This window comes from Notechis scutatus, chromosome 4 (assembly GCF_049901735.1).
Source record: "Notechis scutatus isolate UNSWTSFEM ecotype Mainland chromosome 4, rNotScu1.2, whole genome shotgun sequence".
NCBI lineage: Eukaryota > Metazoa > Chordata > Lepidosauria > Squamata > Elapidae > Notechis > Notechis scutatus.
In genome coordinates, this window is record NC_142012.1 from 49,082,210 (window position 1) to 49,109,089 (window position 26,880).

At 36.7% G+C, this 26,880-nt stretch overlaps 1 protein-coding gene across 4 annotated transcripts in view; it reads left to right on the forward strand.

Moving 5' to 3' along the window:
* Positions 1 to 23,213, forward strand: part of LCORL (ligand dependent nuclear receptor corepressor like) — an 86,731-nt gene extending 63,518 nt beyond the window's left edge. For 2 of the 4 annotated variants that reach the window (XM_026678839.2, XM_026678840.2), the window contains exons 7-8: positions 7,000 to 11,630; positions 21,657 to 23,213. In XM_026678839.2, the coding sequence (XP_026534624.2) occupies positions 7,000 to 11,630; positions 21,657 to 21,781 (4,756 nt within the window). In that variant the 3' untranslated portion in view covers positions 21,782 to 23,213. Of the gene's footprint in view, positions 1 to 47; positions 4,565 to 6,999; positions 11,631 to 21,656 lie in introns of those variants that run through there. The other 2 variants (XM_026678842.2, XM_087963357.1) reach the window with 1 other exon arrangement.
* The last annotated feature ends 3,667 nt before the right edge of the window (positions 23,214 to 26,880 follow it).

Genomic DNA, 26,880 nt, shown 5'->3' on the forward strand with positions numbered 1-26,880 from the left:
GAGTCTCTCATGCATCAGTTCACCATCGTTTCATTCCATCCATCCAGGAGACTCCACAGAAACAGAGAGGACTTTGTGGAAAGAAGTGCTGAGTTTGCAGATGGTTTGCTCTCAAAAGCCTTGAAAGACATTCAGTCCGGAGCACTGGACATTAATAAAGCAGGCATCCTTTATGGCATACCTCAAAAAACTTTACTTCTCCACTTAGAAGCCTTACCAGCAGGAAACCCTGCACTCTTTAAAAACAAAATTCGAGATTTCAAGGACATCTGTTCTTACAAGGACAGTTCAGAGCCCTGTGCTGTGCTGCAAAAAGTAGCCTTGTGGGCAAAAGCTCAAGCAGAGCGCACAGAAAAAAATAAACTTAGTCTACTTGAAACCTCAGAATTAAGATTCCCAACAGCTTCCAATTACCTCCACCAGTTAACTTTGCAAAGAATGGTCACTCAGTTTAAAGAAAAAAATGAAAGTGTACAATTTGAAATGTCAGCTCCAGCTGTGCAATTAAAAATTCCTCAGCTGAGGATCAGTGCTGTTCCCAAACAGCATGAAAATGCTGGACTTCTGGATGTCATGTACCATGTTTCCAAAACCTCATCAGTCTTAGAAGGATCAGCTCTTCAAAAACTGAAAACTATATTCCCCAAACAGAGCAAAGTGGAATGTTCTGCATCTGTAACTCCTTCAAATCTGGACACTTATTTTCTCCATGGGGACCTCTCTCCTTTGTGTCTTAATACTAAGAACGGCATTGTTGATGGCACCTCCGAATCCACAGAAGATGGCTTAGATCGTAAGGATAATAAACAACCAAGGAAAAAACGTGGTCGCTACCGGCAATATGATCATGAAATAATGGAGGAAGCTATTGCAATGGTAATGAGCGGGAAAATGAGTGTTTCCAAAGCACAAGGGATCTATGGGGTACCTCACAGCACTTTAGAATACAAAGTTAAAGAGAGATCTGGAACTCTGAAAACACCTCCGAAGAAGAAGCTCCGATTACCAGACACTGGGATGTTTAATATCACTGATTCAGGGACTGGCACCTGCAAAAACAGCAGCAAGCCTATGTAGTTTAATTTGTTAGAAATTCTGTGGTTTTTTTTTGTGTGTGTGTGTGCGTGTGTGTGTGTGTGTGTATACATGTGTGTGAGTGTGTACATGTGTGTGTGCGTGTGCAGGTGTAAGCATATATGCGGGAGAAACAAATGTTCACTTAGAAGAAATGAAATGTTGCAGTTCAGAAACCACATACATGCCTTTTTAAAGAAATTTTATTCAGGGTTTTCACTGTGGACAATATGATAGAATTGATCACAATTGTGATACTTTGTATTTAATATAATCCTTGTACAAATAAGTGAAAAGGATTCAGGTTTTATTTAGTTGTCAGCATAAAATGTTGGGAACATCTTCTATTTGTCATGTGAAATATTATTTTTTACTAGTGAAGATTGACCCTAGCTCAGTAATCCATCCTATTAAGGAAATACATGATTTGTGCTTTTAGGGCATTTATCCTCTCAAAATATTTTCAGAAAGTTGCTCACAACTGAAAATAAGCAAATCAAGGGAAGAGGACAGTTCTACTTTCTTACTGTGGAAACTGATATGAAGTATTAGTTAAAACCAGACAATGGAAAAGAAAGTACATTAGAGTGTAACATTGGATATAAAGTAAATATTTCATTTTTAAAACGTGTTAGCAAGAAAACTGGATTATTAAAATGTTATTGTTGGTTTAGCAAGAAATTGGTGTTTACAAAATATATGCTTGTGAAAGCTGACAAATTTAGTTGTAGCTATAGAATAACTATGAAATGAGATGGAATACTAAAGGCATACATAAAATGGTTTTCCTTTAGTATGGAAAATAAGCTAACTTACAAGGGTTGAGAGAAAAGTTGGAGTGCATATTAGAGCATGTTTCATAATGTGCATAGAATGAGCTTGAAAATTGTTATATTGATTTAAGTGTGCTGGTAGTTGGTTTTATGCCTACTTACATTTATTTAAGGATTGTTTAACACTCCTACTGAAAAACCTCACGATAACAGTAACGTTTCGCTGCTGTGACATTTCAAACCTTTTTCAGTTTATCAAAATGAATATCAGGTTTTCATTTTGGTGGGCCGATACATCATCATTTTGCTAATAACCAAATCTTGCAGTTCAGGGTCTTGATAGAATTACCGATTTAAAAAACAGTAAAAACTGTTTTGAACTTTCAGTACTAGAAATTCTTTGTATATTTACTATTTGGAAGCTGGGCATTTCATTTTATTTATTTGATAATATAAGAACTGTCTTCTGAGATGGAGATTATACATACACTCACACACACACTTCAGAGGACAGTTCTTTATATTACAGTTTTTGAATGGTCTTCAGAAAACTCATAATTGGAAATGATCCTTCTCACAGGGAAAATCAAGTAGGGTTCAGAACGAAATGTGCTCACTTATAAATGTGCTAACAGACTTCTGAGCTTCAAGGGAATTAAAAGGTTTGCATGCTTTTGTTGTATTCCTAGGCAATTGCACTACTTACTGAAATTATATAAGCTCTGGCATTTGTGTTATCTTTATCAAATATCTATCAGGGTGGGAGAAAATTAAAAAAAAACTTGCAGTTACTGAGTGATTGATAGATCGATCAATCATATGCCTCAATGCATCTTTAGTTAGGGAGGAATACATTTTTCTGGAGCTCTACAGCAGTTTCACTATGGGTAAGCAATTGCTTACTAGAAGGACCATACTAATTTGATTATATATATTACATAGCTGTATTGTTTCCTATCATTTCTACTTATGAATGATGACATCAATTTTTCATAGAAAAAACTAGATTTTAATATTTCCAAATTGTTCTTTTTCCCATATATGGATGACTGAATGTGTTTAACTGACAATACAAGAGGTCATTCTTTAAATTCTGTGAATTGTACTGTTTATAGTATGTTCACATTTGATACTTTTGAAGATGTCATTCAACTTGGTAATTTCAGAACTGGGAAGGGATTTGACCCCTAATAAATTGGGGGTTACTTAGAAATGAAAGCAACACAACCATGTAATCAGTTCATTGGGAATTACATGATCTGTGCTGAATTTTCTTCAGCTTAACTGCATGGGAAACATGCTAAAAAATTAAAAGTCTCACCCAGTTGAGATTAACATTTGTCAAGGTCATCCTTAATTTTAAAGAACTAAAGCCATATGTTCATCAGGATTAAGATTATTCATTAATAATATATTTCCCCAATAGAAAACAAGATTTCAGGTTTATTTGGAGGACTGCTAGGACCTATAGTTCATTGCTTGATATGTAAACTTCGGATATAAAGTTTTTACATCCAACCTCCTGTTACATCTCCTTACTTCCCACTTCCTGAAGGTTATGAGATAAGGATAGGACGAGCAGGGAAGGAGGAAGAATATACCCATTCAAAACTGGGACTTGTTTCTTCCCAGCTTGTTTTTTAAATGTTTTAGACAATAGTTAATTCATGTCTATATCAAAGACAAATTGCAGTACTCTTTTAATATCATTTAAATGGTGGCCTGACCAAAAAGTAACAGGATTCATAAAATCAGGGATCATTTTGCTATTGACTTTAACGGTGGTAGTTTTATATGTAATGTTATAATTAATTTTCAGCATTTTCGTACTTGTATTTATTTTTGGCCAGAAATAGTATATTAAAATATTTTTTGATAGTTTGTAGATAATATTCAACCTGTAAGTTTTAAAAAGAAATGTTAATTATTTCTAATGAATAGGCTGAACCTTTGATTATACAACTGAGGAAAGGCAGGGAAATACATAAACTTCCCCCTCATCCGCCCCAATTCAAAAGGCTATTTAAATTATAATTTTAAACTACTTTTCAAATTCAGTTACCAGTCACTACTTAGAAATTGACAAGTTTCTGAAAATTCATATTTCAGTAGACTTTTAAATGAAGATGAAAGCAGGCCTTCTTGCTTTCTACTTATTTGAATGTTTCTCAAGTATTTTATATTAAAAAGAAAAAAACAGTGCCTCTGTTTTTAGAACTACTGCTCAGTAAATTAAACCATTTCTGGTAGCTAATGACTATTTTATATTAAATTAAATTGTATAAAAACTTTAGTGAGACTGATTTTTTTAGTTGTTTACAGTACAAATACTTGTATTTGTGTTTTGTTTTTGTTTTAAATTGCAGTATTTTCATTGTTGCAGTAATTTAGTAAAACTCTGTGGCTGCCTTGATTTTTGACAGATTTTGTTAATAACTGATATCTAGGCAATTAGTTCTATTTATGCATAAATCAATTGCACTATAATTCATGAATTATTTATTACAATATTTTCTAATGAATTCCATGTATTTGTCTTGTGTTGTACATGTATTGTAATTCTGTTTCCTCTTTGTGTTGTTATATTTCCAGATCTGAATTGTATGAATTTGTTAATGTGTTTCTATGTTGTAATTTTTAGTAAAGCACTTCAATGCTTTTGCACATAAATTTACAACACTGATGTGTGATTGATTGGTCATTCAGTAAAAGAAAAATGCTTCATGTTGGCTTATTTGATTTACTCTATGGGCCTAATTTTATTGGTAAAACGGCAGTGCAGACTGAACCATAAAGCAGGCACATTAAATACCAGGAAAGATACTTAATAGATAAAGTGCTGCTCTTTTGCACTTCCACATCCTGTATTTCTTTGTGCAGTAAGATCTAATGATTGTGCCCTTGGTTTGTTAAATTTAAGGAATTGAATTGTAGCATTATAACTACATTATGTTCATCAATTTTCATTTGCAGACTGTATAGTTCAAATGAGCCTCAGTTTCCAGGACTTCAGAATTGTGTGACTTTTATGGTACAAAATATATTAATAAACACATTCTATTTAGTAACTTTACAATTTTTCTATTATCATATAGGAGAGGAAATGATTACAAAGTTTGAATTGTTGGTACATGTATACCATAGTATATGCATGTCTATTAAATGTGTGCACTGAGGAACAGCAAGTAAACCTTAATAAAGAATGTGAAGGGACCGATTACTGAAGAGATACAAGAGATATCACTTTACATACTAAATGCTTGCATACACTGTGAACAGGGCTAAACATACATGTAATTATATATGCAGAGTTAAGAGCAAGATTTATCATTTTGGCCTACAGTATATTTACTAAATAGTTTCATCAGCCATGCTTTGCAAAACTCTCAATAATCAGTACTTTCATTACAAAGAAACTTCCATACTTTGTAGATGGAGTTGCCCTTTGAAAGATCATATCATTCAGCCATTTAAAAGCCTATTGAATTCTCAGATTAGCAGTGACGTGTCAACCTAATGGGTAGAAGCATGAGATAATTTAGCTGGAGATAATGATATTTAATATGATTTTACATAGATTTCCAAAGGTATGTTATTGATGTTGCATCCTATTAATTGGTTTCTTCAGAAAGGCAGGAATCAAAACTGTTATTTTTTAAACTGGCTAGACAGGAAACCTGGTATATTACTATCATATGGTTGTAATTTTGGAGTAGATTTCACTTTATTGCTGGGATAGTGTGTCATGTTCAGAGTTTGGTGATCTGTTTGAAATACATTACTTTTCTGAAACAGAATTGTATATTTCTACATTCAAAAGTATTGATAGACATTAATATTTGAGGCTGCATTATGCAATTTCCCCCCTTAAATCAGTATTTACTTTTTGTTGTGAACAATTAACTTTTCAGTTTGAATTAATGACTTGGTAAGTAGTAACAATTTTTAATATTTTGTAGTTGGAATATTTCAAGCAGTAGGTGATGTAGGCCAATTCTTAGTTATATCTAACTTCATTGATTTACTTCTAGAGACATATTTTATACACATTGTGTGTGTGTGTGTGTGTGTGTGTGTGTGTGTGTGTGTGTGTAATTACTGTGTGTATATATGTTTTGTAAACTAAAATATATACAGATAAATATATATCTACTATCTGAAAGCCACTATAATAAACAATAAAATAGAACTCTGTATACAGTTTAGTTTACAAGAAAAGTATACATTATATATTGCAGTTTGTTAAGCTTGTCCCTCAAGGTCCTGGGAAGTACACTTGGGTTAAATTCCAATTATATACAACAAAAGAAAGGCAAGGAAATAAATTTGTGGCAAAGACTTAAAAAGAAATGATTCTCTGAGAAGATAGCTTGCTTTCAATTCAAAAGAAATTGATCAAGTTAAACACATAGGTAGATCAAGTTAAGCACATTTTTATTTTCATTAATGTAATAAGAGAATTAAATATACTAATTTGCTTAGTATACTTGCCCTCTAAAATAAATTCATAAAAAGGAATTGGTTTTTATTCTATTGGACCTTTATAGAAAAGCTTCAAAATGACATTTGATTTGTATATGTACTCCTCCCTAATCTTAAATATTATTATTAAAAATAAGGGGCTACTCAACAAACTGTCAGTCTCCTCCATAAATATGACACAAGTACAAAAATAGTGCCTTGTACATATGGTGTCATCTCCATGCTGGGTATACGTATAGCCCAAAATGTACTTTTAAGATACAGGGGATTTCTTATTTTAAAGTGGAATTTATATAGAAGACATCTGTGTCTTTGTTGATTTCAATATAATTTGTGTATGATTAAAATATAGTTAGGACCAAACCATAATTTCTTTATTTAAATAGTTTGTTGAATTAAAAAAAATACTTCTTTAATTTCTCTTGCAATAGTAAACAGGATGCTACTGAATGCATTACATAGAAAAATATCTTGCTAAACTTTTTTATTAAGCTTTTTTCCTCTTTTCCTTTACAATGTGTTTACAAAATGGATTGAGTGGAAGTGTAACATTTTTATAAGTATAACATTTTATAAGCTTTGAATGATACCATATTTTCATTAGGTTTTATCATGTGTTCCATATTTAATTGTAATTTACTTTTTGTTTCGATCTGCTTTATGTTTTCAGTTCAAGTACAGCTGCTGGTGCAAAACTAGAGGAAACAACTAAATTGGAAAGAGGAAACTCTACTCTAAACAAGGTGTTGGCTTCCTTATGCTCATATCATTGGCATCAGACTTTAGCCATGTTGAAATTTTTCACCCAAGAATCATGTTATTCAGGTTGCAGTAGTCAACTGCCTTACCCTAAATATTCTGAGAGAGAGGAAAATGAGGTTCATATTCCAGGCTTCAGTTGTGATGACAACATGCTGATGAAAAGGTGCCATTCACAAAATGTAAGACCAAATAAGGATTACTTGACATGCCACTCAATGGCCCCTGGCTTTGTTAACACAGTGATGAACAAAGAAAATTCTTTGCTTTGCCATCCTCATGGGTGCTGTTCCAAACAGCTACAACTGTGTAAGATCCATTCTACCCAGGCAGAGTTGTATAAGTACCTCTTTTCAAGAGGGCAAAAAATTAATAGGGGTAGCCAAGTCCGCAGCCTTTCACCACCTTCATTGTCTCCTGTGGAAGCTGATGAATGCAATTCACTGAAGGAATTGGCTGAAGATAACAGATCTGAAAAAAACTGTAACCAGCCTCCCTCACTGTTTCCCACTGAACACAAGGAGAAAGATCAAACATCTCTTGCAGAAGTGCCCAATAACTTGCAGGAAGGCATTGTAAGTGTGAATCAAGAAAATAGCCTTACAATTTCTGATAAGCTTGAAAAGATTGAAAATGCTGATATGTTTCAGGATTTAATGGATCGAATCAATGACAAGTTGAAATCAATAGAAACTACTGATACAGAAATATTGGCAAAATTACCTAAGAGTGATGGGAGAACAGACGCCAATTCTAAATTACGGAACGTCATTACATCTCTCTTACATGATGCTAAGCCCAATGATTATAATTTTACAGAATTACTGAATCAACATGATAACCAAGTGGAAAATATCCAAACAAGATTTCATAAACAACAAGAAACTTTGTTTGCAATGCATAGTTCTCCCAATTCATGTCTATTTAGGCGAAAGCCTTTGCAAATCAAAAGAAAGTTGTCTAGCCTTGATGAAACTTTCTTAAGAAAGAAGGCAAATTCACAGAGAAAAGTTAAAAAATATACAAAAAATGACAAATACAATACATTAAAACAGTTTGATTTACAAGGCTATGAAAATAAAGATGGGACATTTTCTTCTAAGTTGAAGCTTTTGTCACTAGGTCAAGAAGAAACGATAGAACTACCTCTCATGAACTCAGAAACCAATTCTGATTTTGTAACATTTTCAGCAAATGGTTCTACAACCTCTCAAACAGTTTTGGCTAAAACACAGTATGGAATTGAACTACATGTGGATCCAGCTGGTGTGAAAGGAGATTATGATAGAGGCCTGGAGAGGACCAGACATAATATTTTCTCTCCTAGATGGTGCTCTTTGTATGTAGCAAACAATTTTTTATTGAGGAAAAACATAAAATCAAAATCAGCTAGCATAGAAGGGGATAAAATTCTCAAAGATTTTCAAGCTAAGTCATATAGCAATGAAAATATAAATAAGATTATGCAGAAAACCAATCTACATGTTGTTGTAAAGCGTTTGGAAGATACAATAAATATGGCTCAAAAGGCCACACAGCCCATGCATAGCGGTTATAAAATATTGGGCAGAATGAAAGACCAAAATTTTGATGCCAGCAATAAATCTAATAGTGGCCTTATTAGCATGAGTGAAACTGGAAGTAAGGGACAATATGTGTTATCACAGAGTCATTTACCAGGTAGAAATAGCAACAAAAATGATTGTGTGCCAAAAAATGAAAATGTATCTTGTGAAGAAGAATGTGAAAGACTTTTGAAACCCTCAGTTTTAGATTCAAACATGTTGACCTTAAACAAGGAGGAATCTCAAGAAAATTCTCATTTGGGGCATAATTCATCAACATTGAATTATACTAGCCCTATAAAACTTATGTTCCTTTCCAAGATTAATAGCAGTGAAGGAGTCAAGTACACACTAACCTCTGTAAATGATTCATCCAAATTAAACATAGATCTTTATTCTCTTCAGGAGAAAACAAATAAGCTGTTGGCAAAACAGTTGGAGGCAAAGGATTCTGATGAAAAAGCACCTATTGATAAATGCAGCTATAATGAAAATACAGATAAAAATAAAATGAGAACTAGTTTTCCTACAACAGTTGCCACTGAAACCAATCCTAAGCCCAAGGAAGAACATGTGGAAAAAAACATTGGATCCCCCTTGAAAAGAAAACCTGGGAGACCCAAAAAAATTGGTCCTCAGGTTGTAAAACAAATTAAGCGTCCAATTGGACGACCTCCCAAGCCAAAAGCTGATGTGAATAATAATGATAGTCATAGGAAGAACTCCATTGGTGTTGCAAAAAATACCAACTCTAACATGGAATGCCTAGAGGAAGAGAACATTTACAAAAATATTACAGTGACTGTTGTTTTTGGAAGGTCTCGAAGGATTAAAAGATGTGTTTCAGAAGGTAACCTAAATATAGTTAAAACTGCACCAGGACCTCACAGCTACTGCAGTGTTGTATGTGACCCTGATCAAATAACAGTGGGCTCAGATGCCAGGAACAATTTGCCAAAAATTAAAATTATGCAATATTCTACAACAGAAAAGACCTCTACATGTGGCTATGAGGATGTTAGACCACTAGAAAACATTCCTGTGCTACCATCCCATTGCAGCAATATCAGACCAAACCAAAAGCCTTTAAATATAATTAGAAAACCTGGTAGGCCAGCAAAAGTAAAAATATCTGGCATATCAGTGACTGTTAATCAGATTTCATCTCAGGAAAGAAAAGTGTGTATCAACAGCTGCCTGCCTCCCTTAGAACAAGAAGCTGTGTCAGAAAGAAATGAACCATATAAAAAGGATGCTAAGCAATGCAATACAAGAGATGATTTTAAAAGCCTTTGCAATGATGAAGCAGGGAAATTTTCACCCAAGATTATCATTGCTTCAAAAAGGTCTGAAACTCATTTGAGACACACTCTTAGAAGACCATCATTGCCTTTTGTACATTCATTAGCATCTTCTAGCTCTTTTTCTTGTAAACGTGCCTTTTTGCATAAACCATGTAAACTCCGCTTGAAAAATGGTAAAGATCACAAAGTAAAGCATTCAAAAATGCCACCCAAATATACCTCAATAAGTGCAACGGCAGACAATGCAAAAAGTAGTTCTGAGAATAGTAAATCCAGATCCATAGGTGAAATTACTTTGGATCCCATAATTTCATCCAATTCCCTTAGATGGTGGGATCCTTCTATTTCTAATGATTCTTTGTTAAAAGAACTAAACAGTAGATATGACCAGATAACTAAGACTTGGTTGCATGTGAATGGCGAAGAATATAAGAAATGGCCATATAATGGAACATGTCATATTGAACAGGATAATAGCATTGAAGTATCAAATCCTTTGGACTCCTGCATTTTGGAACTGGAAAATTCACCTATAAGAATGCTTTTCCAGAAAAAATGCAGTATAGATGATCTATGTGCATGGTTTATGCAAACAACAGAAACACAATCACTATCGCTAGTCAGAAAAGCAAATGCTCGTAATCCTTTTGAAGTAATTAATACAAGGCAATTCAAAATTGGAACAAGACAATATGATTGTAATGCTAGTCCTTTGAGAAAGCACTTTAAAAAATTTGCACTGTCCACACCTTCAAAATCAACAGGAAAGTTGCAGCTTCTACATAAAATTGTCAGATCTCAAGTCTTAAGCAGGGAGCATAGCTTTACCTTAGCTAAATTGAGAACTAAATTTGAGAACTTGCAACATGATCGATGGCGACAAGTGAAAAAACTGTATAATCATGGAACATCTGACTGGAAATCCAAAAAGAAAAACTTGAGATTCTACTGCCAAAGTCAGTGTTTGACTAATGCAAGAAGGAAACTTAACAAAATATGTACAAGCCTTGAGAATGACCTAGTAGAAACTCAACCAAAAACTTTGTTGGAATCTTACAGAATCACTTCAGCAGCTGGAAATGAAATCAGAGATGCATTTATTCAACAAGATGCACAATTGTCTGACCTCGGTACAAAGTGTGATTCGGTCTCAAACTGTAGGCCAAGTAGTAAATCCATGTACAGCAATCAGCAAAGTATTGAACAAGTACATACCCCAAATGAATGTAATGAAAGTGCATGGAGAGGGCAAACTTTTAAGGATTGTCGAATATTTTTGAAGAAAATTAATCCAGTGGATAAACAACATGCGTTTAATAAGAACTTTGCAATCTGTACTTCAGAATCTATAGAACATCGCAGCAGCCACATCTACTGCCCAGAAAAAATTGAATATCCTTTGAGGTCTACCTCTGCTCAGCAGAGCACGGCTAATAATGGTGAAAGGAAACAAGGAGCTTCTAACAGAGACAGGCATTCCAGCTTGCTCACTGAAGTCAAGAAGTCAAGCAAACGTGTCGCTTTTGAGGACGGCCCAATGGAGACCCCTAAAAAAATGAAGAAGCGGAAGAAGACACAATGCAATTTCACTGAGTTGAACAGAAGAAAAAGGAATAAGAAGCGGTTGTGTAGTACTGGCCAAATATCAAACTGTTATCCAAAATACCACCTGGGTAAGTTTCTTTCATCTCCCTCCCTCATCTCCCTCAACAAAATTCTATTAACTTTACATGCATGTGAAATAATTCAAGAAAAAGCTAAATGTAGGAAAATAGATTTTTTAAAAACAGGGCAATAATTAAACTTCCCATTGCTGATCACAAAGCTTAAATAGTATTTTCAAAAGATTTTCTGTTCATTTTTATGAATACTGCATTCTGAATAGAGTCCATAAAAGTTATGCCAGAAAAGTTTAATACATCTGAATGAGTGTCATTCACCCCAAAGAGTTATTAGAGCGGGTAGAGTAGGCTGCTTTTCTGCCTCAATTGTCTGGGAGACGATTGATTATTCCAGTAGTCAGCAAAATGTTTTTATTTAATTCATAATAATTGTTAATGTATTACCAAGTTCTCCATTCTGCTGATCAGGGAAAGAATACTGCAAGGCTGAAACATTCCTTATTGAATTGCATATTCCTTATATTTTTGGCCCATAATTTAAAGAGGGAAAAAAGTAGGCTAAGTGCCACACTGACTGCTTTTATTGGAAAAATAATAGGCTTTCAAAAATGTGATATGTGTAGATGGGGATGGAAGTTCATTAAAAAAAATATGAAGAGCAAACTTTGAAAACACTACATTATGCCGAATTTATTTATTTAATTAATTTATATTGCCACCTATTCACCCATGGCGACTCAAGGCGGCTTACTGGATTGGGGAAAGGATTAGTTGTTTGGCAATAAAATATGCATCTAGTAATGATTAAATAGAAAGTAGAATGTTCTGTCCCGTGTTTCACTTAATGATGCTGTTAACTAAAACAATATAAAACAGCATGCAAAACATCAGGTTGCTTTTGCCTTCCAGAAATGGAAGAAAAGTATGGCGGGGTCCCCAACCTCTGGGCCATGGCCCACTACCGGGCCGTGGCCTATTTGGAATAGGACCCCGCAACAGGCTGGCTGGAGCGCATGTATGCGTGCACGTGTAGCTCAACTTGCCCAAATGGCAGGCACTTGTACATGTGCAGTTCATCCCGCTGTTTGCACAAGTTGGCGCTGTTTGCACTCCAGCCCTCTGTGGCACAGGCGCAGTGGCCTGCCATTCACGCAATAGCTGTATGTGTTTGCGTGCACACTGGCCTGCCATTTGCATGGCCCAGTTCTCCTCTCTTCACCCCCCACCCACCCACTCACCCAAGCTGGTCGGCAAAGCTGCAAAGATTGGGAATTGCTGCTGTTTGGAGTTGATTGCCTTTTTTTCTTTTCAGAAGAGCAGCAGTATTGTTTAAGCATACAGGGTTGTTAGAGGAGGAGAGGGGTATTTCAGTTTGGACTCTGTCCTTCAAATAACTTATATTCAAATCCAATTCAGGATCTCCTGTCAGAACATAGAATGCCCATGGATATATTTCTGATGTGTACAAAGAGCTCTCTTATGACTGTCTCTACTTTTTTTCAAGGCTAGGATTGTTAGATTGCCACCCAGAGATGGTATCTCTTTCATTGATATCCCTGAAGTTTCAATAGGATTCCAGCTCTATCTTGGCCCCATTGTATAGCTTGTTCCCTCACTTCAGCAAAGGGAAGTGGGGGGGATAAGAGACCAGCAGAGGCCCATTCTGCTGCTTATATACTTTAAAATGAAAGGAGAGACGAGTGACCTGGCCAATTTAGGCTTCACAGCTGTCAAAGAAAGCACCTCTTAAAACTGATAAAAAAAAAAGTAATTTAATACAATATGGCTTGGCAATGCTTCATATTTGCTCTCCCAGAGGTTTAGATCTTGCAACTTTGGGAGACTGAGTGCTAGGCAGTGTACAATCCTCAAATAGTCATGTATCTTTAAAACAAACAAACCCTGATAACTTTTTCATAGTTTTTCATTGTTTATTTTAGATTTTTGTTACGTTGTTTTCTCTGTTGTTCAAAGTTTCCAGTACATGAGCATTTACAGAAAATATACCAACACTCAGTGGACAATTCCAAAACCATGATAACCCTGCATTCATTTTCTTTCAAAGCTGTTGTAGTTGTAGCTGCATTATTAACAGTTCTTTTTCCTCTTCCAACAAATAATGAGGAAGTGCCCATACTTCAGGGCAGCCTGCACAATGGATTCTTCAATCACAAGTGTAAGCAATTGCATGAATGTAACCATAAGAATGTAGTCCAAATAAGATACTTCAGGTATTACCATATGGAATCCTCTTACCAAATTTTCCATATGTATTTCAAGCAAGTGAGTCCATTCTTCCATGTAGTAGCCACAGGTAGATTATTTCTCAGAAATACTTCTGTTTTTCACATATTTTTGCTTCCAGGGATTAACAACCACAGGCATAAGCCCTTTTTTATTATTATTAGCAACTTAGAATATCACTGCATCTTAAATAAATAAGATGGACCTTGTACATGGCAGATCATAAGAAAGCTCCACTGAGTTCAATGAAACAGTTAACTGTGTAATAAGAAGGAATCTCTGGATTTCAGCTGGTTTCCTATCCAGCATCCTTGAACCTTTTGCACTGGGAAAAGACGCAAAAGGAGAGACACCAGCTTGAATGTGCTGTCAGTGAGAACAGCCTCTCCTGCCCTGCAGAAGAAAAGTGGATCTTGAACCAAGCATAACAGTGCTCACTCTCAGCATTGAGTCACTGATGCTACATCTCTCTTTCCCTCTAAACATCTATATAACTTGTAATTTGAAGAGCAACACTATAGTTGCAGTTGGAGCTTCCAATGAAGGACAGAATGACCTTGTTCCTGTAGCATTCTTTTTAAGAAAGTCCCCATAACCATTGCAAACCAATGCTTCATTACATGAGGCACTGCGGTGTTTATCTTCTGTAGGAGTTTTATAATCTTCTGCCCTCCAAAACTGTTTTTCCAAATTTTCTTGTAAATTAAAAAGGGTAATTTAAGAGTGGCCCTAAATCACTGGTGGCAAGTCCAATTAGATTTCCTGTCTTCCAGTACCCTCTCTAGTTCTCAGCTTCATGAGCTCTTTCAGTATGTCTTCTATGACATCATTTGTATTTCCAGGTTTTTACAGCTGCCAAGTCTTGAGGGCTTACTGTTGCTCTCTGCTAAGTGTTTAGCAGAGAAGTATAAAATTTAACTTTATGATCAGGGTATGATTCACCAGTGCACCTTCTGGGATGAGGTTTTCATTGGAGAATAAATGAAATGAATTCACAACGTACAGTACTGATTGCAACCTTAGTAAGAATCTGTTTTTCTGAAAAAGAATGACTGCCCTATAGTTATGGACATCAAACTAAATAGTTCTATGAGGTACAGGCATCATTTTTTTTTACCTAGTTTCTCCTGAGTTTATATTAGGCCATCTGACATCAAGTTTTTGTCAATATTTATTATACTGCTTTGGAAGCTTAGTTAAAAGACCTCTGCTAGTTTAGAACCATTTAATCCACTGTCCTCCAGTTTTCCAGCCCAGATATCTGCTGGAGAGCAGTAGCAGTAGTTCTGCAGCAGATGTTATTTAGAAATATAAGTAGTCCTTGACTTATAAAGAAATGGAACATATCCATCATGAAGTTTATTGTGGTTAAGCGAACACTCTGTTTTTGCCAAAAAAAACAAGTAAATGCCAGCTTTCAGCAAAACTCATAAAACCCAGGTCACATAGCAGCAGGAAACAGCCATAAGTGCAGCCTGGTTGCTGATTGCCCAAAGTTTGGTCATGTGACCCTGGAGGAGGCTGACTATCGGAACTTCAAATTCAGGTCATAAGTAGCCCCCAGGTAGATCATTTGTAATTTGAATGGTTGCTTAGCGACTGGTCATAAATTAAGGACTACCTGTATACCTACATATAAATTCTTATTCCAGAGATAGTGTGATCCATGGCTAGATCTAGATCCATGGATAGTGTGTGACTTGATTGGTTCTTGGGGAAAATGTATAGGAAAAATCTAGGAGAAATCCAAAAAAACAGGAGAAGGCAAGAAAGATCATTAATATATACCATTTCTATTTTACTGCTGATTCAACCACTTTGAAGTGATTTTCTAGAATTCTTCATCCATTTTTATTTTATCACTTTGGATTACTGTCCATATGTGACAAACGTATTACTCATCCCAAGCTCATTTAAAAAGCGTAAAACCAAAAGCTGAGCTTAAGGAAAATTTTGTTTCTTCAATTTCTCCATTATGAATAACCACCCAACCTTTCTGCTTGCTGCTTTTACCCAGCAGTTGTCCTCTCTTGTGCTGTGATTGTGAAGTTTCTTTGAAAACCCGAGGCTATGGATTATCCAAACAACAGAAAGCCATAGTAAATCTTTGAAAGTAAAAGGCTAGAACTTAAGAAACAAGTATGAAAATAAAGAGTTAGCATATAATACACTTATTACTGGAAAAAAATCATCTGAGAATAGACCTGTGGCAGAATTTACACCTTTGTTTACTCAGGCACACTATTACATTATGCAAATGCTTATGCCTAATATCTGCCTCTTTTCTTGCACCAGGAACATAGCGTTCCTTACACATATATATACACAAATGCACGTCATTCATATTGGTTGGTATTTCTTTTTCTGTCTCATTCTGTTTCATCAAAAGAAATAGCAGGAATTTTCAGGTGGTCTCGAACTTTTTTCTTTCAGATCTGAAATAGTTAGATTTTGGTACTTTGTTGAATTGAAAGATTTTTCGAAAACCTTCAGGTATCTAAAATTAAATACTGATTTTCTGCCACTGTAAGAGATGAAAAATATGAAATATGAAATGAAATGCAAAATATGTATTGTAATATTCACTAATGATTTTTTATGTAAATTACTTAAAAACTGAGAATTTACAAAAGGCAAACATGCATGGGGAAATAGCTATATAATATCTTTTGTTTCTCAATAAATTCTTGCTTTTTAAGAAGTAAAATAGTAGTTATGTTCTGCTGGAAATCAACATAAAATTAGGATACTTACAGGTATTTCCAGAAAAGGAGTAAAAAAAACAGGAACCATAACTCTGCAATTGAAGTCTTGCCTTTTAATCGTTGGATGTGATCTCCCATTTTGAGTTGTTTTTTTTTTAGCTTGACACCTATAGTAAGCATTTAATTGTTAGCTTGTTTTTTTTATGCCAAGAAAAATACAAATGAAGCATTAAACTGTTGCTCAGTGAAATCCTTTTGAGTACAGGCTGGAACTGGACCAGGTTTCTTCATTGAGAGTTCCTGAATCAAAGGTTTGGCCCTCGCACAGAGTTCCAGTCAGAACCTTCCAGGGCTTTGAGATTTGGTGGAAGCATTGACCTACATGCATTATATCTCTGTTCCCTCCATTCTTCTTCAGCCAATGCTGTGTTTTTTGGTGTTGTCCAAAATAGTGAGTTCTACAGCAGTATTGAGTCACCTTATCGAGTTTCTTTTTTGGCTTCATGGTTTTGAAGCCTTCTCCATGCTGGAGTAAACACCCTTTCAGCAGATGTAGTTTCTCTTTATTTGCATTTTTTCTGGTGGAGAGAGGTAGTGGATTCTTTCTAGAACTGGTAACCTAAACATCAGATTTTGGAAGCAGTCTTAAAAGCTTCTGAGACCTTGAGTGCTTTAGAATTAAGGGGTGTCAAACTGGTGGCCAAAGGGCCAGATGCATCACACGCAGGCCACGCCTATACCCAGCTCCATGAAGGGGAAAAACATAGCAAAACTTGACGGCAACCTGACACCTTGAGTTTGACACCCATGGTTTACGTCATATATCAGTGGCTTCCCATTCCACTTGCTGCTGCTCCAAAAACCCAGAGAATCACTTGGCTACTTCACAAGGTCCCTTTCAAACATCACTGGGACACAATGCCAAGAGGACTCCCACTAATTGAAGTAGAGTTGCTTGGCTGAATTGATTAAAAGGAATACTTCCAACAATTGAATGAATCTACCCCCTTGACATGAACATTGAAAAATCCCCACCATCCTCTATAATAAAACAACCAGCCAAGTCAAGGCTTTCCTCTTTACCAAGAGCCCCTTATCTTCAGAGACTCACTGAATATCAATAGCAGAATCATACCGTTACAATCAAATCCAGCACTGCCACACTTTAGGCTCAATTTCAATGCACCTAATATACTATATCTAACAGAACTCAAGCATGGAAACGCCCCTGCCTTCCTATCTTCTATCATCACCCAGTCCATTTAAGCTCACGCCAACTGCTTCAGTAGCTCCAGTCACCTCATTCTCTGCCATCCCCTTCTTTTGCCCTCAATCATTTTCAGCATTCTCCAGTGAGTCCTTCCTTATTATTAGGTAGCCAAAGTATTTTGAGTTTCATCTTCAGGATCTGGCCTTCTAAACAGTCAGGGTTGAAATCTACTAGGACTGACCAGCTTGATGTTTTTGCAGCCCAAGGAACTCGCAGGAGTCTTTTCCGGCACCATAGTTCAAAGGCCTCAATTCTTCGACACTCAACCTTCCTTATGGTCCAACTTTCACAGCCATACATTGCAACTGGGAAAACCATAGCCTTGACTATACACACTTGTTGACAGGGTGATGTCTCTTGCTTTTTAGTATGCTGTCTAGATTTGGTACCCTCCATATGTGCTGGTACTGACATGGAACTTCTTGGTCATTTTTCTAAGTTGATGACATCCTCATTTGAGCTTCTGAGCTGCTTGACTCCAAACATTCAACAACTTCTCTTCGATGGATATGATAAAATACGACCTTTCAGATGAATGGGAGAGTTTTGTGCATTGCAAGCAGCCCCTTGCCTCTCTTTGACTGTGATGTTTCCTTTTAGTTGTTGTTTTAGCTTTTTTAAAAATATGCCACAGTAGGCTTTATTCACAGGCTTCCTTTGTGTGAAAACCCATTTCCTCTAACTTTATGAGAGCTGATATTTTCCAGGTAAGCAGCACATTGATCCTATTTGTTAATGACTAAATTGGCAGTAAAGAACTGGTTACTTCTATGTCATTGAGGTCAGGGATGGCATTCAATTTTTTTTACTACTGGTTCTGTGGGCGTGGCTTGGTGCATGTGACATGGTTTGGTAGGCGTGGCAGGGGAAGGATACTGCAAAATCCCCATTTCCTCCCCACCTCACTAACCTGCTTTCCAGCTCCGTTCTCCTGCGCAGGGCAACAAAAGAAGACCCAGTCAATCAGCTGGGACTCAGGAGGCAGAGAAGAAATGGGAGTGGGGCCAGTCAGAGGTAGTATTCCAAACTACTCAAAATTTCTGCTACTGGTTCTCCCAAACTGGTCAGAACCTGCTGAATACCACCTCTGATTGAGGTTCTTTAAGTGCAGTTCAGGGAACCAGTTCTTATACTCACATTGCTCTTCCATAGTTCAGTGGCTCCTTTCAGATTCCACACATGTAAGAGGTGTGAAACATTAAGGATACTGATGTGAGTCACACCTAGGTGTATATGCAAATATGCACAAAGAACCAAATTTTTACTAAAAAAATTCAAAACTTTGGAAGTTTCTGACAAAGTAGGGAAGGCACAGAGCCCACCAGAAGTATCTCTGTGGCAGGTAAGAACGTACTTTCCTCACCCTACTCCACCATTGTTTCTCTATCTTGGTAATATTAAAGATATGTGAACTTCAAATCCCAGAATTTCTCAGCCAACCATGATGGAGTCCATATATCTTAAAATTGCCATGGTGGAGAACACTATACTAAAATGAGGACAATCAAATGACATTTGAATTATCCTTTGTTTGCTGTTAATAAGGCCTATGAAATGATGCGGTCTGCTAAGAGGAATTAGACATACATTTCTCTGTTTCTCCCTTCTGTAATCCTCTCTTCTGCTTCTTCCTAATATTGTGTTTACTTTTCAAACTATTTTTTAGTTGTTTCTTCAAATCTTGAATTTTTAACTCTTTTTCTCCCCCTTTTCCATTTTACCCCACATTGCATTGTTTGATCATTAAAGATGGCTTCTTCTTTGTCCAACTCTTCTTTTCTTCAAGCATTTCTTGTTGTTTTTCATAGTTCAAAATCTCCATTTCTAAGAATTGAAGTACGAAGCCAAAGGATCCTCCTCCCTCTTGCGACTCTTCTCTCATTTTTTTAAGTTCCATTTTTAATTCCTCAAGGAGTACTGCCATTTTAAACACTTTTAAACAACCACCCAATTGATTTTAATTCAAACCGCTAAAAATCTAACACCCAAAATTCCAAAAATCACAAAGTAATCCAAAACTGTTTCTTGCTTCTTTCTTTCACTTTTCTTTTCCGGGGGCTCTGTTATCTTTTAACAAAGTTTCAGTTACATTATATCCTTTGGAAGTCTTTTTAAAGTTTCACTGGTAATTCCTTTTATTTCCAGGTGGCACTCTGTTGTTTCCAAGTTCTACCCTTTCTTTTTTTCCTCCACTTTCTTCCTTTTAAGGGTTTTAGAGTATCCAGAAAGTCTTTATTTTCCCTTTGACACTTTAATTTCAGCTTAAAATTGCTTGTTAGTGTCAAAGTAAATTAACACAAATTTCTTACTTAAATTTCTTCTTGACATTCAAAGCCGATTGTAACTGTCAATATGAGAAAAAAAAAATCTTTTTCCTTTTCCCCTCTCTTCTCCGCTGCTTTAAAAATCTTTTAGGAATAACACTCTTAATACTTTTAATTCCAGGGTACCTTGCATAGATGTTGACTCTGCTTAGCCCGGTCTATCAAGCTCTCCCCTTTGTCTTCCCTCCTGCTCAATCTTGTCCAGTTGGGTTCCTCTTTGAGGTGGCCATTTCTGACCACTGCTGCAACTGTGTTCAGGAAAGGGAGTAATGGCCAGCTGGGGAGGAGAGATGTGGCTCTCCTCGACCCTGCTGGCAGTCTCCCCCCTCTTCAGCACCTCTACGGGGTGGCTTAGCCCCGAATCCAGCCGGCTCGGGGCGCTCTGGCGGCGAGCACAGATTGAAACCACACATGATCGCGGAATTCGGTCCATTGCCGAAGAAGCTCAAACCGGAAGTCCCAAATGGCCAAGATTTTTGCGGTCTACCAATCCTAATACATTTCCTTTAAAAATCCTGTGCTTTTTATTAATGCGGAGTTAACTTTTTGGACCACTAATAATATTTAAGCTCAAATTACTGTTCCAACCTTTTAATAAATTTCACACCTAAGACTAGAATACCTTTTAATTCAACTGTTTCCATTTCAGCCCTAGGGATGGTTTTAGGTGTTGTAGTGCCTTTTCTATGTTATCGTCTGTAAAATCAATATGTAGAAGGGCATTACAGTTAGTTATGGTACAACTAGGAAATGTGGGACATTTAGTTCCATAAAAGACTACACATTGAGTGAAGTTTGTCAACCAGTTACAAATCCATCTGGTGATGATGCTGTCTATCCCACATTTTTTTAGCTTACCAACAAATAGTTTGTGGTCTACTTTGTCAAATGCCTTACTGAAATCCAAGTATATAATGTCTAATGCATTTCAGTGGTCCACTAATTTCAAAGAACGAAATAAGATTTGTTTGGCATGATCTGTTTTTGACAAACCTGTATTGGCTTCTAAGTATAATTTTGCTTGCTTCTAGGCATTTTTATTAGTTATTAGTTATTTATTTATTTTTATTATTTATTAGTGGTTTTTTTACATTTCTCCCCATACAACATTGTTCACTCAGAACACAAAACAAACTATTTAGACTTTTTATTTAAATTGATTGTGATTTTAGATGAATTGTACTACCTATTCATGCACCTTGGTTAATAAATGGGTGACAATTACTCTTGGCATCTTCTTACAGTTTTATAAACATTGCCAATGAAAAAAGTGAATTTTGGCCATCTAGACAGGTTTTGCCATTGATGTCAATAGGAGAAATAAAAGAACATATTTAAATTTATAATTAAAATCTCTGGATTTGAAAAGGTTGGGACTCTGCTAAACTGCAACCTACATTTCTTTAAGAAAAACCAGCATTGAACAGAAGTTGTAAATAGATTATTCTCAATTTGTATCTCAAATTTTTCCTGTCAGATTTGTAATGTGTAGAGATTGCAAATTAGGTTATCATGGCATCTTCCTTTCTTTTAGGTCCTCTTAAACCTGTTGGGCTGCATTTGCTGGGTGGACTTGCTAGCAAAGCTGTTGAATTCTCCATGATCCCATTCCAATTGCCTCTCCATGGAAGCTCTCAAGTAAATCCCATGAATTGTTAAAATGAATTCATCTATCATCATCCCAGAGAAGCATGCAGTACTGTGAATGATTGTCAAACTGAGCAAGTCATTGCTGTACTAACTAAACAAAACTGCTTTGAAGAGCTAAACATTCAAACTCCTTTCTGGAGGCTGCATTTAATTGAAATTGAAAGAATTACGTGCACAACTTAGTGACAAGCTTGCATATAGGATGGTGTCCGTGTTGATGTGAAGGATCTAAAGTGTGGTTCCTTGGGACATGCCTATCAAAATATCTCAAGAATGCTAACCATTCGAATCTCATGGTTGCATATTGGCTTCCAAATGTTATCCCCACCCCCAGTGAATAATAGTACAATGGAACTTCTTTTCTCTTTATTTGTGACAAGTTGCATGCATGTTAAGATATGCATCTTAAGATTCAACAAAGAAGACTGAAAGGGAATCCACCTAGCAGAGTATATCGGAGCAAATTCAGAAACCTTGGCAAAGGCTTACTTTTCCATTATGTGTTTAAAATGGCCTTTTAATTTGCAGTGTGTCCTAAAAACTACCCCTCTGATGGATGGCACAACTGACAATTTGTTCTTGAGGCCCAGAATCTTATCTGAAATGAGCTTACAGGAATCATAAGATATCAAGGGCAAGATAGGCATTAGCGTTCTTTTTTTTTAAAAAAAGAGAAAACTAATATAAGACACCCTAGAGAAACATTTAGCACAGTTATGGATGAGATTTCTCCAGCCTAAAGTTCAAGCCAAGAGATTCAGTGAATTCAAATGAACATGATATGTTAGTGGCAGCCTGTTCTATTTCCAGATTTGTCTTGTTACATCAGGGTTCTAGAAAGTATAAGGTACAATCAGAAGGCAATAGATGTTTCTGAAATTATTTTGTCCAAGGTGTATGGAGGCTGATGATGTGCCACTTGAAACTTGTCAGCTTTATCAATGATATTTCTAGTAAGAAACCTGCCTCTATATCCAATTCCTAGTCATATTTTATATTTTCTCTTGGTTAAGTGGTACCCTTTGGTGGATTGCACAAATCTCAAAAGAAAATATGGTTTAGGCACAAGGGAAAAAGGAGTGCCGCCATTGTGGAGGATGAAAGCTACCCCTTATTTGTCCTCTCTCCAGAGGCAGGCCTGCCAGACTTTCATCAGATGAGCAGTCCATTATACAGAGCTTCATTGGTGTTGTACTTCACAGAGGTCTTACTCTTCTCATCTTGAGATATCTGCACAGACACATCAGAAAGACTAGAGCAAGAGAAGCTAATGCACATACATATTTCTTGGATAGTGTTTCTTTAGCATTGGAGCAATGCAATCGACTTTGTGTTAACTTTACTGAAGAAACTAACTTGTTTAAAGTTCATGGCCAATTTTACAGTATGTAACCATAGGAGGAAAATTATTTTATGTTTATAAATTCATTTTCAAAGAACATTTTAAATGCCAGACTTTTAAAACTTTACATAGATTCGGTGTAAGGAGATTGGATGGATTGTATAGATTTACATTTGGCAAAAATATAACTGCAAGGCAAGCAATCTCATTGCACTTGTTTCTACAATATGTATTCCAGGAATGATATCAAATCTTTGTACCATGAGATAAAAATATGCCGATATCAGCCCTTCAAGGAAAACCAGACTAGGAAACCAGAGTTATGAATGCTAATACTATTTTTGTTAGAAGGTTGCAGTAAGAGAATCTTGTAAGTCTGAACGGACTTTCCCTCTCCTTCCCTCAATCTTTGTGAGGAGTAGAGAGGTTTTGTCTGAGACCAAATTGGGTATTTCGGTATATGTCTAGTTTAATGACATATGAAGGACTGGTGTGATAGCAGTGTTCCAATATCTAAGGGGCTGCCACAAAGAAGAGGAGCCAACCTATTCTCCAAAGCACCTGAAGGCAGGACAAGAAGCATTGCGTGGAAACTTACATTATCTGTCCAAACTAGCAATTCTTTGTTAAGGGTTGCACTCGAGTGTATCAGAAAAGTTCAGCTCTTCCCTGCCAGGTCAAAATTGGCAAGAGGAAGGCAATTTATGCTGGTTGGGAAATTCTGAGAGTTGAAGTCCACACATCTTCAAGTTGCAAAGATTGAAGAACGTGGCTGTTTTAGCAGTACATCTTTTCAGGCAAGAGGAGATTAGGCTTAGTTTGCATAATGCAGAAATAGACTCTGAAAGACACTGAATGATTCTAAGGATGTATTTGTTCATTTTGTTTTGAATTGCTTGGCTCAAGGCATTGCAAGTAGTCCTCGACTGATTACCACAATTGAGCCCAAAATTTCTGTTGCTAAGCACGACAGTTGTTAAGTGAGTTTTCTCCATTTTACAACCTTTCTTGCCCCGGTCGTTAAGTGAAACACTGTAGTTAAGATAGACAGTGAATTTGGCTTTGCCATTGACTTTGCTTTTCAGAAAGTCACAAAAAGTGATCAGACAACCCTGAGACACTGCAATTGTCATACATATGAATCAGTTGTCAAGTGTCTGAATCTTGATCAAACGAACATGAGAATGCTGCAACAGACATAAGTATGAAAAACAGGCGTACCACTTTTTCAGTGCTGTTGTAACTTCAAATAGTAATTAAATGAACTGTTGTAAGTCACGGGTTACCTGTTTCTATCAGAATGTATATATAGTCTGTCTTAAATTTGCAGCAACATGAATAGAATTATGTTATGGATGAGGTTTCATATTACACATAGTCCTCGAGTTACAACTATTTGTTTAGTGACTGTTTGAATTACATTGTCTGCTTTTCACACTCAGAACCATTGCAGCATCCCTATGGTCATGTGATCAAAATTCACCTACTTAGCAACTGGCATGTATTCATAACTGTCCCAGAGTTATATGATCATCTTTTGCGACCTTCTGGCAAGCAAAGTCAATGAGAAAGCCAGATTCACTTAACAGCCATGTTACTAACTTACCAACTGCAATGATTCATTTAACAACTGTGGCAAGAAAGGTCATAAAATGGGGCAAAACTGTCTGGCTTAGCAATAGAAATTTTGGGCTGAATTGTGATTGAAGTTGAGGATTACCTTTGTTTCCAACGCCCGTCTCTTGGTGGGGAGGAGGCATTTCTCCATGTTTGCACAATCCATATCCTATGGATTACATTGGGTGCTTCATTGGGTTACTTTGACCACCAAGAAGTTACTTTCACCACCGCCATTTTCATCCTTACTGGGAATCATCAGACCTATGGAGCCCAATTATGATAGGGTTCAAACCCTTTATGATATACAGGTGAAACTCGAAAAATTAGAACATCATGCAAAAGTTCATTTATTTCAGTAATCCAACTTAAAAGGTGAACCTAATATATGAAATACTCATTACATGCAAAGCAAGATAGTTCAAGCCGTGATGTGTCATAATTGAGATGATCATGGCTTACAGCTCATGAAAACCCCAAATCCACAATCTCAGAAAATTAGAATATTGTGAAAAAGTTCAATATTCTAGGCTCAAAGTGTCCCACTCTAATCAGCTAACTAAGCCATAACACCTGCAAAGGGTTCCTGAGCCTTTAAATGGTCTCTCAGTCTGGTTCAGTAGGAATCACAGTCATGGGAAAGACTGCTGACCTGACAGTTGTGCAGAAAACCATCACTGACACCCTCCATAAGGAGGGAAAGCCTCAAAAGGTAATTGAAAAAGAAATTGGATGTTTCCAAAGTGCTGTATCAAAGCACATTAATAGAAAGTTGTGTGGAAGGGAAAAGTGTGGAAGAAAAAGGTGCACAAGCAGCAGGGATGACCGCAGCCTGGAGAGGATTGTCAGGAAAAGGCCATTCAAAAGTGTTGGGGACTTTCACAAGGAGTGGACTGAGGCTGGAGTCAGTGCATCAAGAGCCACCACACACAGACAGATCCTGGACATGGACTTCAAATGTCATATTCCTCTTGTCAAGCCGCTCCTGAACAACAAACGTCAGAAGCCTCTTACCTGGGCTATTGAAAACCAGAACTGGTCTGTTGCTCAGTGGTCCAAAGTCCTCTTTTTTGATGAGAGCAACTTTTGCATCTCATTTGAAAACCAAGGACCCAGAGTCTGGAGGAAGAATGGAGAGGCACACACTGCAAGGTGCTTGAAGTCCAGTGTCAAGTTTCCATAGTCTGTTGATTTGGGGAGGCATGTCATCTGCTGGTGTTGGTCCATTGTGCTTCATTAAGTCCAGGGTCAATGCAGCCGTCTACCAGGGCATTTTGGAGCACTTCATGCTTCCTTCCGCAGACAAGCTTTATGGGGATGCTGACTTCATTTTCCAGCAGGACTTGGCACCTGCCCACATTGCCAAAAGCACCAAAACCTGGTTCAATGACCATGGGGTTACTGTGCTTGATTGGCCAGCAAACTCTCCTGACCTGAACCCCATGGAGAATCTATGGGGCATTGCCAAGAGAAAGATGAGAGACATGAGACCGAACAATGCAGAAGAGCTGAAGGCCGCTATTGAAGCATCCTGGTCTTCCATAACACCTCAGCAGTGCCACAGGCTGATAGCTTCCATGCCACACCACATTGAGGCAGTAATTGCTGCAAAGGGGGCCCAAACCAAGTACTGAGTACATATGCATGCTTATACTTTTCAGAGGTCTGATATTCTATGTACAATCCTTGTTTTATTGATTGCATGTAATATTCTACTTTTCTGAGATTGTGGATTTGGGGTTTTCATGAGCTGTAAACTATCTTGCTTTGCATGTAATGAGTCTATCATATATTAGGTTCACCTTTTAAGTTGCATTACTGAAATAAATGAACTTTTGCACAATATTCTAATTTTTTGAGTTTCACCTGTAGTAAATATATCATTGTGATAGAATCTATATATCTCTTCGGTCACACTGCTGAGCAGGAAGACCTGGATAATATGGGGGTCTGGAGGCTAAGCCATATGATGAACGATTGAGGAAACTAGGTATAACCAGTCTAACAAAGAGAAGGACTAGGGGTGACATGATACCTGTCTTTCTGTATTTGTGGGGCTAGAAGTGGGTTGAATTATTCTCCAAAGCAGGACAAGAAACAACAGATGGAAATTTTATCAAATTGAAATCCAACCTAGAACTAAGGAGAA